Source organism: Protopterus annectens, chromosome 9.part0 (genome assembly GCF_019279795.1).
Source record: "Protopterus annectens isolate FY-2018-M chromosome 9.part0, PAN1.0, whole genome shotgun sequence".
Classification (NCBI taxonomy): Eukaryota; Metazoa; Chordata; order Ceratodontiformes; family Protopteridae; genus Protopterus; species Protopterus annectens.
This window is the reverse complement of record NC_056743.1, coordinates 1286898987-1286911451: the sequence shown is the minus strand read 5'-3', so window position 1 is coordinate 1286911451 and position 12465 is coordinate 1286898987. Positions and strand designations below refer to the sequence as shown.

At 42.0% G+C, this 12465-nt stretch overlaps 1 protein-coding gene across 6 annotated transcripts in view; it reads left to right on the top strand.

Moving 5' to 3' along the window:
- Nucleotides 1-12465, top strand: part of ZMIZ2 (zinc finger MIZ-type containing 2) — a 698887-nt gene that overhangs the window by 487935 nt on the left and 198487 nt on the right. For all 6 annotated transcript variants that reach the window (XM_044084229.1, XM_044084228.1, XM_044084227.1 and 3 more), the window contains one exon: nt 3711-3977. In XM_044084229.1, coding sequence (XP_043940164.1) covers nt 3711-3977 — 267 coding nt within the window. The remainder of the gene's footprint in view (nt 1-3710; nt 3978-12465) is intronic.

The window sequence follows — 12465 nt, the reverse complement described above, 5'->3', positions numbered from 1 at the left end:
AAAAAGCCTGGACATGAAGTACGTGAAGGTGGACAGAGTGGGCAGAGAGAAACGTTTATTTACCTATCATTTTTTAACTGAGTAATTGGGCTGGATTGGAAATGTTTTTCTTCCATTAATTCAGTCATTAGAGCAAAGATGCATGCAATATGTGTATGTGTATTTATATGTTTAGAAATGTTGCTGTAACCCATCAACCGGCACACAAAGAAAGTTCCTGTTAGATGAGAAGGATGTCCAGACTCCACACAGATAGTGACTGAAAGTCATGACCAATACCATAGATCTTAAAGGAAGAGGTTGGCCATGATCCATTATGCTGCCCTTCTCTGACAGGCATGGATAAAAACTCACTTTTGTAACCTTGCTGAAGTACCCTTTTTATCCTTAAATCTGTGGAAATGTTTTGTTCTATGTCTAAAAGTTTGACAGTTTTCCATGACAACTGTTAAGTGCTTTATTAGGAGACAATAACTTGAAAAATGCCCAAACAGATCCATCCATCTTAACTAATAGCCACAAACAATCAATGGATCACAGTTCCACAGTGGGCCAGGATACACACAAATCCAGTTCAAATAAAACTTATCAGGTCAGTATCCAAAAAAAATCAAATGATTTAACAGTTGTTAAATGCTTTTGTCTAGCACAATAAGTATGTACTTCATCAGAACAGTATTAAAGGCTTTCAACAAAATTTAAAGTGCACTGTTTGGTTAAGTGATTTCCACAGGATCACATGATCAACAGCCAATGAAACTGCTAAAATCCAAATACAGCTTCGTTTAACCAAACAGTAACAGAAGTAGTAAATGATGCAAAAGTATTCACTACCATAGAAATCAATGCAAAATAAAGTTCTTGTATATAGATGTAAACAATGCAAATATGTATAAAAATCAAATCACAGTTTAGCAGCATAGGTTTTTAACCATATTAACTCACAGTGTTCCATGGTTGTCTTCCAATGCCAACCCCTTGGATATTCTAAAGTCCTTTTCTAAAGTAGTAAGTTTAAATGAAGTAAAAGAACTAACAAGATATTCTTAAATAATTCATTATTAATATTGGCCCTACTGATACCATAGAGGTGTTCATATATTTTTTTTGTAAGTACATTTAGTGGAAAGTCGAGCACCTATGACACAGAGCTAAATAAACTAAACCCGTTGAAGCCCAATTACCATTATGTGTAGATTTTAAACGAACTCTATTAATAATAATAATTGGGATGTTCTACCTTCAGGAATATAAAGGCATTGGTAACAAAATCCACATTTGCTAGTGCCAGCATTACTCTCACTCACCTTTTGCTGACCATGTTAAAATTGCAGCCACATGTCTGAGGAAGTATGGCAAACCTTCAGTCTCCTTCTGTTTACCTTTAGACTCTTAACTGTGAAAGCAAAGCATCTCCTTTTGTTCCAAAAAGGGCCCTAAAGGCAATACAAAAGTGTTCCAAGTGTTGTAATGGCATTCTCTGTGTGGGGCTGTTTTCTGTGCCTTGCCTGCCTCCTAGACGTAGTACCATAATGTCATAATTGGCACATTCATAAACATGAGAGCAGAGTTTAGATGCTGCATTTTAGTGTGTTTATTGCTTTCTTAGCTTCAGCATGCTGAGATGTGTTCTCGGATTTTCTAGTACCATGAGTAACTACATTGCTTTGCTGTATTACCATGGAGAGCAGCAGATTGAAGACACTAACACTCAGAGAATCAGCAGAACGTAGTTTCTCTTTTTAATAGGTCAGATACATTGGTCATCTTTGTTAATCATATGGCAGCATAAATTTTAACCCATTTGTATTTGTGGCTTTAATTGTCAATAGTTTAAAAGCTGTCAGTCATGCTACTGATAAACAATCTTTCTTGCGCTTCTAAATTTGTTTAAAAAGAGGAGTAGAGATGCTGAAAAAGTAGATGTAGAAGCAAGAGAATTGTTAGTTTCATAACATCTTTGCATGCTTCCCTACTGTTAGTTTAGTTTGACAAGAAAGTTTGTCGTCACTGTGTGTGTGTGTGTGTGTGTGTGTGTGTGTGTGTGTGTGTGTGTGTGTCTGACTGTCTGTCTTTGTTTATGTTTGTTATCATACCCTTCACAGAGATTCTCAGCTTCCCCTAATATTCAACATTATTGTCAACTATTGAAGTATTAGGAAGAGAAATATATTTTCATTTTTAGGTTGCTTATTCAAACTCAGCAATATTAAAATGACATGATTTAGTTGTACCTAAATATTGTCAAACTGTTCAAACTCAGACTCACTATAAACTATTTTATTTGCTTCTAATTTAGCTTTCCTAATTTGTAGACAAATTAAAATTACTAAAATTGGTATCCCAGCTTCAGAACAAAATCAGGAGATCCAAGTTATTTTTTTTTCCTCTCATTAGTTTCAGTTGCTCACAGGCAATTGGCAAGATTATCTGTCAAGTTCTACCTCTTGAGTTTGTTTGTGTCTTTTGGCTTTTCCCGGTTAGGGGTCGCCACAGCAGAACTCCGGTCCGCTAATGATTGGCAGTACAGTTTTACGTGCTGGCTTGCCGGACCTGACGCACAACCTTCAACGAAGGAACGCCCATTCACGCATGTCGCCACACAGAAGACGCTCTAACTGAGAATCGAACGGGCAACGTCTAACTGTGAGGCGACAACGCTACCGCAGCACCACCACTGCAGTCTTGAGTATGAATTGTAATAGCAGCACAAGTTCGTAGGACAGCCAGAACCTTTTTGAAGGCAGCACATCCTAAGTACAACTACGATTTTACTGTATTAATACCTTCACACAGGCAGAAACACTACAAAGTGCTCAAAGAAGTGTTGCTGTATCTGGGGCATAAAGTAAGAGAGAAAAAGAATATCATATGAGAAGTAGGCCGTAAAAATATTTTTCTTCACATAGCTGTACTCTGTTAGTAAACAAGTAACACATGTATGTGTGTGTGTGTGTGTGTGTGTGTGTGTGTGTGTGTGTGTGTGTGTGTGTGTGTGTATAACCTCCTTGTGCATAATATAACTAAAAGCAAATGTTTTAAAAGCATCTCTTGATAATTCCTCTGGTTTGTAGGCTTGTAGTTTCGTAAACACAGTTATATCTGATTAAACTTGTCCAATTTACTTTTAATGTAAACTGACTTATTTGTCTTTGCCAAATGTTATAGTATATTTTATGTAAACAAACAAGCTGATATTCAATAAAGTGATTTTGTTTTTGGTTGATGTTTATGCTGTTATCCATTGTTCTGTTGTCTTTTAAGTAACAGTAATATAATTTAGTTAGCTGTACATTTGCCTAAGATGTATCTTAGTTTGCATTTATTTTGTATTTACCTTCAAAGTTACTGCTGAAAATACTCTTATACAGTTTTCAGATGAGTAAACAAAAAAGTAAATAATTTAAAAAGTTCCCATCAGACAAAGTGGTTGGTGTGTGTGTGTGTGTGTGTGTGTGTGTGTGTGTGTGTGTGTGTGTGAGAGAGAGATAGTATCAGAGTTAGTCATCTGAGTAGGTAAGTAGATTGATTAATAAGGTACCACTGCAGAATTTAAATGCATTTGTTTCAGAGGCTGTTTCATTTTTAAAGACACACTTCAAGGATTGTTTGTAATGATTTTGTGAACATCTGTAATCATTCCCAGAAAAAATGAAATATGTTTTTTGTCAAAGCTAGTTAGTTATTTGTGTGTATTTTTCCAATTTCAGATGGGTGCCTCACAGCCATACAACAGTCAGTTCATGTCCCACTCTGGACCACGTGGACCACCTACGATGTCAGGAGGAGTGACTTCTGCAGGCATAGGTGGAGTGATGGGACCCTCAGGGATGTCTCCAATGGGAATGAACTCCTCCCGACCTCCAGGAATAAACACCATTTATGGAACACAACGAATGCCACAGCATGGTTATCCAGGCCCACCACAAGCCCAACAGATTCCACGACATGGCATAAAGAGGCCTTATGGAAGTGAAGTAAGTGTTACCAGTTTATGTATATTCAGTGGGAGCAAGTTGATACTGTCTGAAAAAAAGAAAGTGGGTGCTAGATACAGGTCACTTACATTAATCAATCATCCATAGTAGTGACAGAAGGCTGTTCGAGTTCATTTTCTTTTTTCATTTTTTGTTAGTGTTATACCCCAGTACTATTTTATAGAACCATGTGTGTTAGTTACATAATGGTATATTTTCAGTTTTCTTTCACAATCATGATGTGACTGAGCAGGGTTTTTGTTAAGTTCTGATTACTCTACTATTTTTTTCTTAGACTGCTAATACTGACATAAGGACTTCCTGTAAGGCCAGCTCTCCAGCATTTCCAACTGCTGCAGTGTAACCCACACCAGGTGCGTCTTCCTTTTGGGGGAGCCATACACATGCATCTCCTCCAGTTCCACATCTGTAGATTATTTATAAGTATAAGCCACTAAACTCTGTGATGTGGGAAGCAACCAGGGGAAGAACTGTCATATTGATGTTCTTCATGTTTCACTGTTGCAGTCATCACACTCGGGTTATCTGCCTGCAGGTAGCCCTCAGTCGGCCCGAATACCAGAGTCTTGGGATTTATGCATCGGATGCTGTTGCCTCTTCCATGACATCAGGTCATCAGGGGTGTAAAACAGGCAGCTGACGCCATTATCCCAGTCTTTCTTGCAGAGAAGGAGCCCGAAGCAGAAGCAGTTTGCAAGTGCCAGTCGGCCGCTACCTGAAATTTTCATTTTTCAAGTTTCAAATCTGAAGTCTTCTAAAGCTAAGTACCCCATTGGGGATCCTTTTTTCTTGCACTAACCTATGTCAGAAAAAGTTTACAATTGTCTTGCCTGTGGAAAGCAAATACCTCACAGAGATTTTCATTCTTACTGCATCACCTGTTTAGGCCCAGACCACTAAGTCCCTCTCTGTCGGTTTTGTGCCTTGTTTAATGCCCGAACAATTCGTCGTCGGGCTATCTTTGTCACTAAATTCTTTCGCTCTCAATGTTCTTCGTGTTTCACTGTTGCAGTCATCTCATTTGGGTTATCTGCTTGCAGTAGCCCTCTGTCGGCCTGATTAACAAAGTCTTGGGTCCTGCGTCGGTTGCTGTCTCTTCTTCCATGCCGTCAGGTCATCAGGGGTATAAAACATGCAGCCGACACCATTACATCAGTCTTTCTTGCCGTGCAGTGCCCGAAGCAGAAGCAGTTCGCAAGTGCCGGTCGACCGACTCCTGAAATTTTCATTTTCGAGTTTCAGAACCGAAGTCTTCAACTAAAAGCTAAGTACCCCGCTGGGGAAACTTTTTCTTGCTCTAAACCGATGTCAGTAAAAGTAAATTATTGCATTTCTTGTGGAAAGCAAATACCTCATAAAGATTTTCATTCGTACTGTATTCCTTGCCTAGGCCCTGACCATGACTTACCTCGCTGTCGGTTTTGTGCCTTATTTAAACCACAAACTATCCGTCGTCGGTATATTTTCGCTTCTAAATATTTTGGTGCTCGGTTCAATTATCCCAATATGTCTACGGTAAGCCATCCAACTATCGACATTCCAAAAAATCACAAAGATAAAGACAGAGACAGGCCGCCGAGGTCCAAAGCTGCCAATGATGCCTCTCCTAAGCCAGTCGCCAGTTTGCCGGTCCTCAGTGAGGTGCTTTTGCAGCAACTGATACCTGCTACTTCAGATTCGCAGGCCTCTACTGTGACGCATTGGGAGTCCGGTATGCCGCGAGATACTTCAACTATGGAACCTGTGGATGTCTCTACCTTGGATGGGTCCGGAGCCGCTGTGCAAGCACCGGCTTCTGAGGGTGTATTCAGACCTACTGACATGCGTATTAAACCAATGCCATCTTCTTCTTCAAGGCCTAAAACTCTAACCATGCCTAGAAAACTGATGCCCAGACCACATGGCCAGACCTCTATGCCTAAAAAACAAATGATAAGAATGGCTGAAGACCTTATTACTTTAATCAGGGGAAGCCAACCTTCCCCCTCTAAGAGACCTAGGACTGAGTTTGCTTACGATACTTCTGACCAGGATTCTGAATTTTCTGTTTCCTCTGATGAACAGGATTTACCCTTGTCTACCTATGAGGATTCTGATGCTGAAGACTCTATTCCCTTTGCATCCCCCCAGAGGATTTCTCTTTTGGTGAAATCTTGCATGCCGTCAGGGAGCATTTTCATTTGGAAAGTCAGGATTTCTCAGATTCTAAAAAGAGGCTTAGGGATTTCTTAATCCTGCCCCAGCACAGGCCTTTAGCCATACCTCCTGTACTAGACATTGTTGATGATACCTTTTCGGAATCTAGCTTGGCCCCTAACTCTTTACCCCCTGCTCCCAGAAAACCTGATAGATATTACAGGGTCCCTGACTCTCACAAGTTCCTTTTCAAAAATCCTACTGTGGATCCTGAGACCATTTCACAGGGACCCAAGGGCATTAAAGCTACTACTGCCAAAAATCCTACCCCCTCTGATAAAGACTCTAGGGCACTAGATAGATGGGGTAAGAAGGTATACACTTCTGCAACTTTGGCCATTAGGGCCTTAAACTGCCAGTTTCATATGTTAAAGTATCAGCAGCATATTATTGGATTGCTTAAACAGAAAATTATGTTGATTCCTGATTGTGTTGAAAATAAGGATTTACAGGAGTTACTGCATTCAGCTGAACAAGTTGGAAAACATACTTTTCAATGTGGTTTTGATTCACTAGAGGCATCTTGTAGGGCTGCTGTAAATTGGGTCTGTACTTAGAAGGCATGCTTGTCTTGAGGAGCAATCCTTGCCAGATCATGTTAAAGCAAAATTACTGGATGCACCCTTAAATCAGGACCGCCTGTTTGGCAACAAGGCAGAAGAAGTTCTTAAAAAGATGGAGGAAAAGGCTAAATCTATGCAAACTGTTAAAGATTTCTTACAAGTACAACCTCCAAGGTTTAGTAGGCATTGGCCTTCCAACAACTGGTCCTTTCCTGCCTCTTCCAGACCTTCTCAGTCCAAACCCAGATCCAGCAGTGTACCCAGGCTTCAGTCCCAGGGTACACACAGGACTAAACAGTGGGGGGCTGCCACTTCCAAATCTGGGAGTAATAAATCTCCCCTGTATGATAAACTGTCTCGATGACTTCTTTTTAAAACTTCTCAACTGACCGCCCCTTTGGGGGGAAAGATTGCTCTTCATGCAAAGAACTGGGAACCCATTACCCAGGACAAATAGGTTTTAAATGTAGTGTCCCAAAGATACAGATTTCACTTCCACACGTTACCAACATCAAGCGGTTGGTCAGATCTACCCCCAAATCAGTGGGCAGAGGCCCAAAGCAAGTACTTTCTCTCCTAAGCATAGGAGCTGTTTATTTGGTACAGAAGAGGAAAAGGGACATGGTTTCTACTCCAGACTTTTTCTGGTACCCAGAAAAGACAATTCATGGCATCCTATCCTGGACCTATCTACTCTAAACACCTTTTTGGTGATTCCAAAATTCAAGATGCTGACTCTTCACCAGTTGCTTCCTATGCTAGGTAAAGATGCCTGGCTGGCAACACTAGATTTAAAGGAAGCATACCTGCACATCCCAATCAGGGAATCTTGCAGAAGATACCTACCCTTCTAAACAGGCTGCAAGCACTATCAGTTCTCTGCCCTGCCCTTTGGCTTACCTACTGCACCCATGGTATTCACAAAGTGCCTAGTTCCAGTCATTGCATTTTGCAGGCAAAGAAACATTCAAATATACCCATACCTGGACGATTGTCTAATTTAAACAGAAAGTCAGGACATATTTTGAATCATCTGGCCTTTGTACAAAGGGTGCTAACTTGTCTGGGGCACACCATAAGCAAACAGAAATCACACCTGGTAACCCAGTCAACAAACTATATTCTTGGGAGCAAGCTTGAATACAACTTCCCAGATGGCTTTCCTCTCGCCAAAGAAACAAATTCATTTGACTACTTACTTCAAACAAGTGGCCACAAAACCATGCTATCTGCAAGGCAAATACTACAAGCCTTGGGGTTCATGGCCTCCTGCATTCTTCTAATTCCATATGCAAGACTGCATATGAGGAAACTACAATGGTATCTAAAAAGCCTATGATGTCAACATTCTCAGGATCTAGAAGCAATGATTCCTATCATACCTTGCCTATGCCTAGAGTTCCTTTGGTGGGCAGAGGCCTGCCACCAAAACAAGGCACTACCATTCACATTACCCCCTGCCGCCCAAACCCTAACAACATACGCATCAGACTGGTGGGCTCACCTGGCAGGGAAGTGCATTCAGAGCAAACGGAACCCAAGTCAAATGCACCTGCATATCAATCAAAAAGAAATGTTAGCTGTACAGAATGCTCTGACAGCCTTCAAGGACCACATTCTTCCAGGACAATTAATGGTAAAGACAGACAACACCACTATTATGTGGTACATAAACAAGCAGGGGGGTACACATTCTTACCCCCTCTGCAGACTAGCCATGTCATTGTGGAACACAGCCTTGAGCTACCAAGTGCATCTACAAGCTCATTTCCTGCCAGGAAAACTAAATACGTTGGCAGACGGACTAAACAAAAACCTCATGGACCCACACGAGTGGAAACTGGAACCAAGGATTTTCAACATGTTGACAAGCAAATGGGGGAGCCCAGATATAGACTGTTTGCCTCCCCCCAGAACTGTCAATTGGACAAATTGTGCACAAAAACTCCCACAAACAAGCTTGGAAAGTGAATGCCTTGTCCTTCAGCTGAAAAAAACTATCAGTTCATACCTTTCCTCCTCTGCCTCTGCTCTCCAAAGTACTACTAAAGATCAAACAAGACAAACCAAGGACGATTTTGATTGCACCAGACTGGCCATGCCAACACTGGTACCCCCCTCTTGCGCAGTGCGTCACTGTTGGCCCCATGGCACCTACCCCAGATTTCTACCCTGTTGTCTCAGCAGGAGAGCTAGATTCTGCACCCTCAGCTTCAAACACTGAACCTAGCAGCCTGGCTAATTACCTAATCTCTCCTTTACCATCCCTCAGTAAACCAGTGATGGATATCATCTTAGAGGCAAGGAGGCCTAGTACTAGGAAATCTTATGCTGAAAAATGGAAAAGATTCTGTGCCTGGAACCAATCTCAAGGGATGAGCACAGCAGTGCCCAATTTACCTCAGATTTTACAATACTTAACTGAGATGCTTCACAAGGGGCCTGTCTTTCTCCTCTATCAAAATTCACACCTCAGCCATTTCAGCTCATTATAACACAGAACCTCCCCTCTTCTCCCATCCACTGCTCAAGCAGTTTCTCAGAGGGGCCAAAAATGTAAGACCACCCAGGAGAACGCCACCTCCAGCCTGGGACCTTAACTTTGTATTGAAGAAACTCACTCTCCCTCCTTTCGAGCCAGCTGCTACTGCAGATTTAAAATTCCTTTCTTGGAAAACAGCTTTCCTCTTAGCAATCACTTCAGCAAGAAGGGTATCTGAATTACAGGCCCTTCTGGCACTGGAGCCTTTCATCATCTTTCATGCAGACAGGGTGTCCCTCAGGACCAATCCCTCTTTCATGCCCAAGGTGGTATTCAGTGTGGTCCTTAATCAGTCCATTCATCTGCCAACCTTCTTTCTTAATCCACATAACAAAGGGGAATGGATACTGCAGTCCTTAGATGTGCACAGACAACTTAGATTCTACTTGGACAGGACTAAACCTCAAAGGAAATCTGAACAACTGCTGGTGGCATTTGCTGGTGGCATTTGCTGCAGGGGCAGAGGGGAAGGCTCTTTCAAAGCAAACTATTTCTAAATGGATAGGCCATTGCATTCATTTCTGTTATAAGCACCATGGAAAACCTATTCCACAGGGGATCAGACCCCACTCTACCAGGGCTGCATCTACCTCTACAGCCTTTCTCAGAGGCATCCCTACCAAGGACATCCTAGAAGCTGCTACCTGGAGTTCTGTACATACTTTCACCAAGCATTACCATCAGCCAATTTTATCTAAATCCAGAGATGGCTTTGCCACTGCAGTCTTGCAGGGCCTTATTGCTGGTCCTAATACTATCTAAATTCCTCCTCCCATCCTTAGCTTTGGGAATCTACCCAAATGTGATGACTGCAGCAGTGAAACACAAAGAACATAGTACAGTTGTGTACAATTACCATAAATGTAGATGTTCAAGTGTATTCACTGTTGCAGTCCTGGTTACCCACCCTCCAGGCCCCTTACTTCTTTTGGCTATACCTCTACTCTCCTTTATTATGCTTAAAAGCTTTTTGGTGTGTTTGCTTTTTTATTGGAGGTATAACCTTATATATTTATAGATTTAATTACTTCCCCTTAGGGGTGCACCTGACATCTGGGGCAAGAAAAACTGATGTAATGGCATCAGCTGCATGTTTTATACCCCTGCTAACCTGACATCACGGAAAAAGAGACAGCAACTGATGCAGGACCCAAGACTTTGTTAATCAGGCCAACTGAAGGCTACTGCAAGCAGATAACCCAAATGTGATGATTGCAACAGTGAATACACTTGAACATCTACATTTATGGTAAGTGTACACAACTGTACTTTCTCCATATTCTGAAATGGCTTCGATAGCCATCCTACTACCGATCTTCTGAAAAAACATAAAGATAAAGACAGAGACAGACCGCATAGGTCCTAAACTGCCGATGACGTTTCCGTTAAGCTAGTCACCAGTCCGCCGGTACTCAGTGAAGCGCCTTTGCTGCCCCTGATGCCTGCTTCTGCAGATTCGCAGGCCTCTGCTGAGACCCATTCGGAGTCCGGTATGTCGCAAAATGCTTCTTCGACTGTAGTACCGCGGATGTCTCTACCTTTGATGGCTCCGGAGCCACTGTGCAGGCACCGGCTTCTGAGAGTATATTCAGACCTACCGATGTTCGAATTAAACTGACAACTTTGTTTTTAGCTAAAACTACCGAGTTTCTCAGGCCCACAGTACGCACTATGCCTAGAAAACCAAAGACCAAAGCACATGCTCAAGCTCCCAAGCCACAAAAACAAATGCTTAGAATGGCTCAAGACCTTTTTATCCTAATTAGGGGAAGCCAGCCTTCCCCTGCTAAGAGACAAAGAACTGAGTTTCATTCTGAGTACAGACCAGGAGTCCGATGACTCTGACCCTTCTGATTACCAGGACATACCCTTATTAACCTATGAGGATTCAGAGGCAGAGGAATCCATTCCCTCTGCCTCCCCTCCAGAGGATTTTTATTTTGGTGAAACCTTGCATACTTTGAGAGAGCATTTCTGCTGGGAATGCCAGGACTACACTCAGTCCAAAAAGAGACTCGGAGAATTTTTAGAGTTGCCTCAGCACAGGCCTCTAGCTATACCACCTGTCCTGGATGTTGTAGATGATGTCTTCATGGAATCCAGTCTTACTCCAGACACTTTACCACCGGCCTCTAGAAAACCTGACAGGTACTACAGAGTACCTGATTCTCACAAATTTCTCTTTAAGAATCCTACTGCGGATCCAGAGACCATTTCTCAGGGATCTAAAGGTATTAAGGCTACTACAGCCAAAAACCCTACCCTTTCAGAGAGGGATTCCAAAGCTTTAGACAGATGGGGTAAGAAGGTATATAACTCTGCAACTCTTGCCATCAGGGCATTGAATTGCCAGTGTCACATGTTGAAATACCAGCAACATGTTATGGAACTAATTCAACAAAAAATGGTGTTACTTCCTGATTGTGCAAAAAATAAAAAATTACAAGAGTTAATGCATTCTGCAAACCAAGTTAGTAAGCATACTTTGCAGTGTGGCGTTGATGCTCTAGAAGCATCTTGCAGGGTTGCAGTCACTAGGTCTGTACTGAGAAAGCATGCTTGGCTGAAGGAACAAACCTTGGCAAATCATGTCAAATCAAAATTACTAGATGCTCCTTTAAATAAGGACTGTTTGTTTGTCACCAAATCAGAAGAGGTTCTTAAAAAGATGGAAGAAAAAGCTAAATCTATGCAGCTGTTAAAGAATTCTTACAATTGCAGCCACCTAGATTCAGTAGGCATTGGCCTTCTAAAAATTGGTCCTTTCCAGCCCCTTCCAGGCCTTCTCAGTCCAAACCCAGGGGAAACAGACCACCCAGACTACAGTCTCAGGGTATGCAGAGATCTAATCAATGGAGTGCCCCCCCCTCTCACAAACAGGGAGTCGTAAGCCACCCCCTTATGGAAAAAGTTCACAATGACTTTTCAGTTATCCTTTCCAGCCCTGCCCAATTACTTGTGCTCCTAGGAGGAAAACCTGCCCTTCATGCAAAAAACTGGATGTCCATTACTCAGGACTGATGGGTCCTAAACATTGTATCCCAGGGGTACAGATTCTACTTCCATTCACTGCCAACCCAAGCGGGTTCCTAGAACTTCCTCCAAACCAGTAGGCAGATGCTCAAAAGCAAATACTTTCCCTGCTCAATATCAGGGATATTCAGCC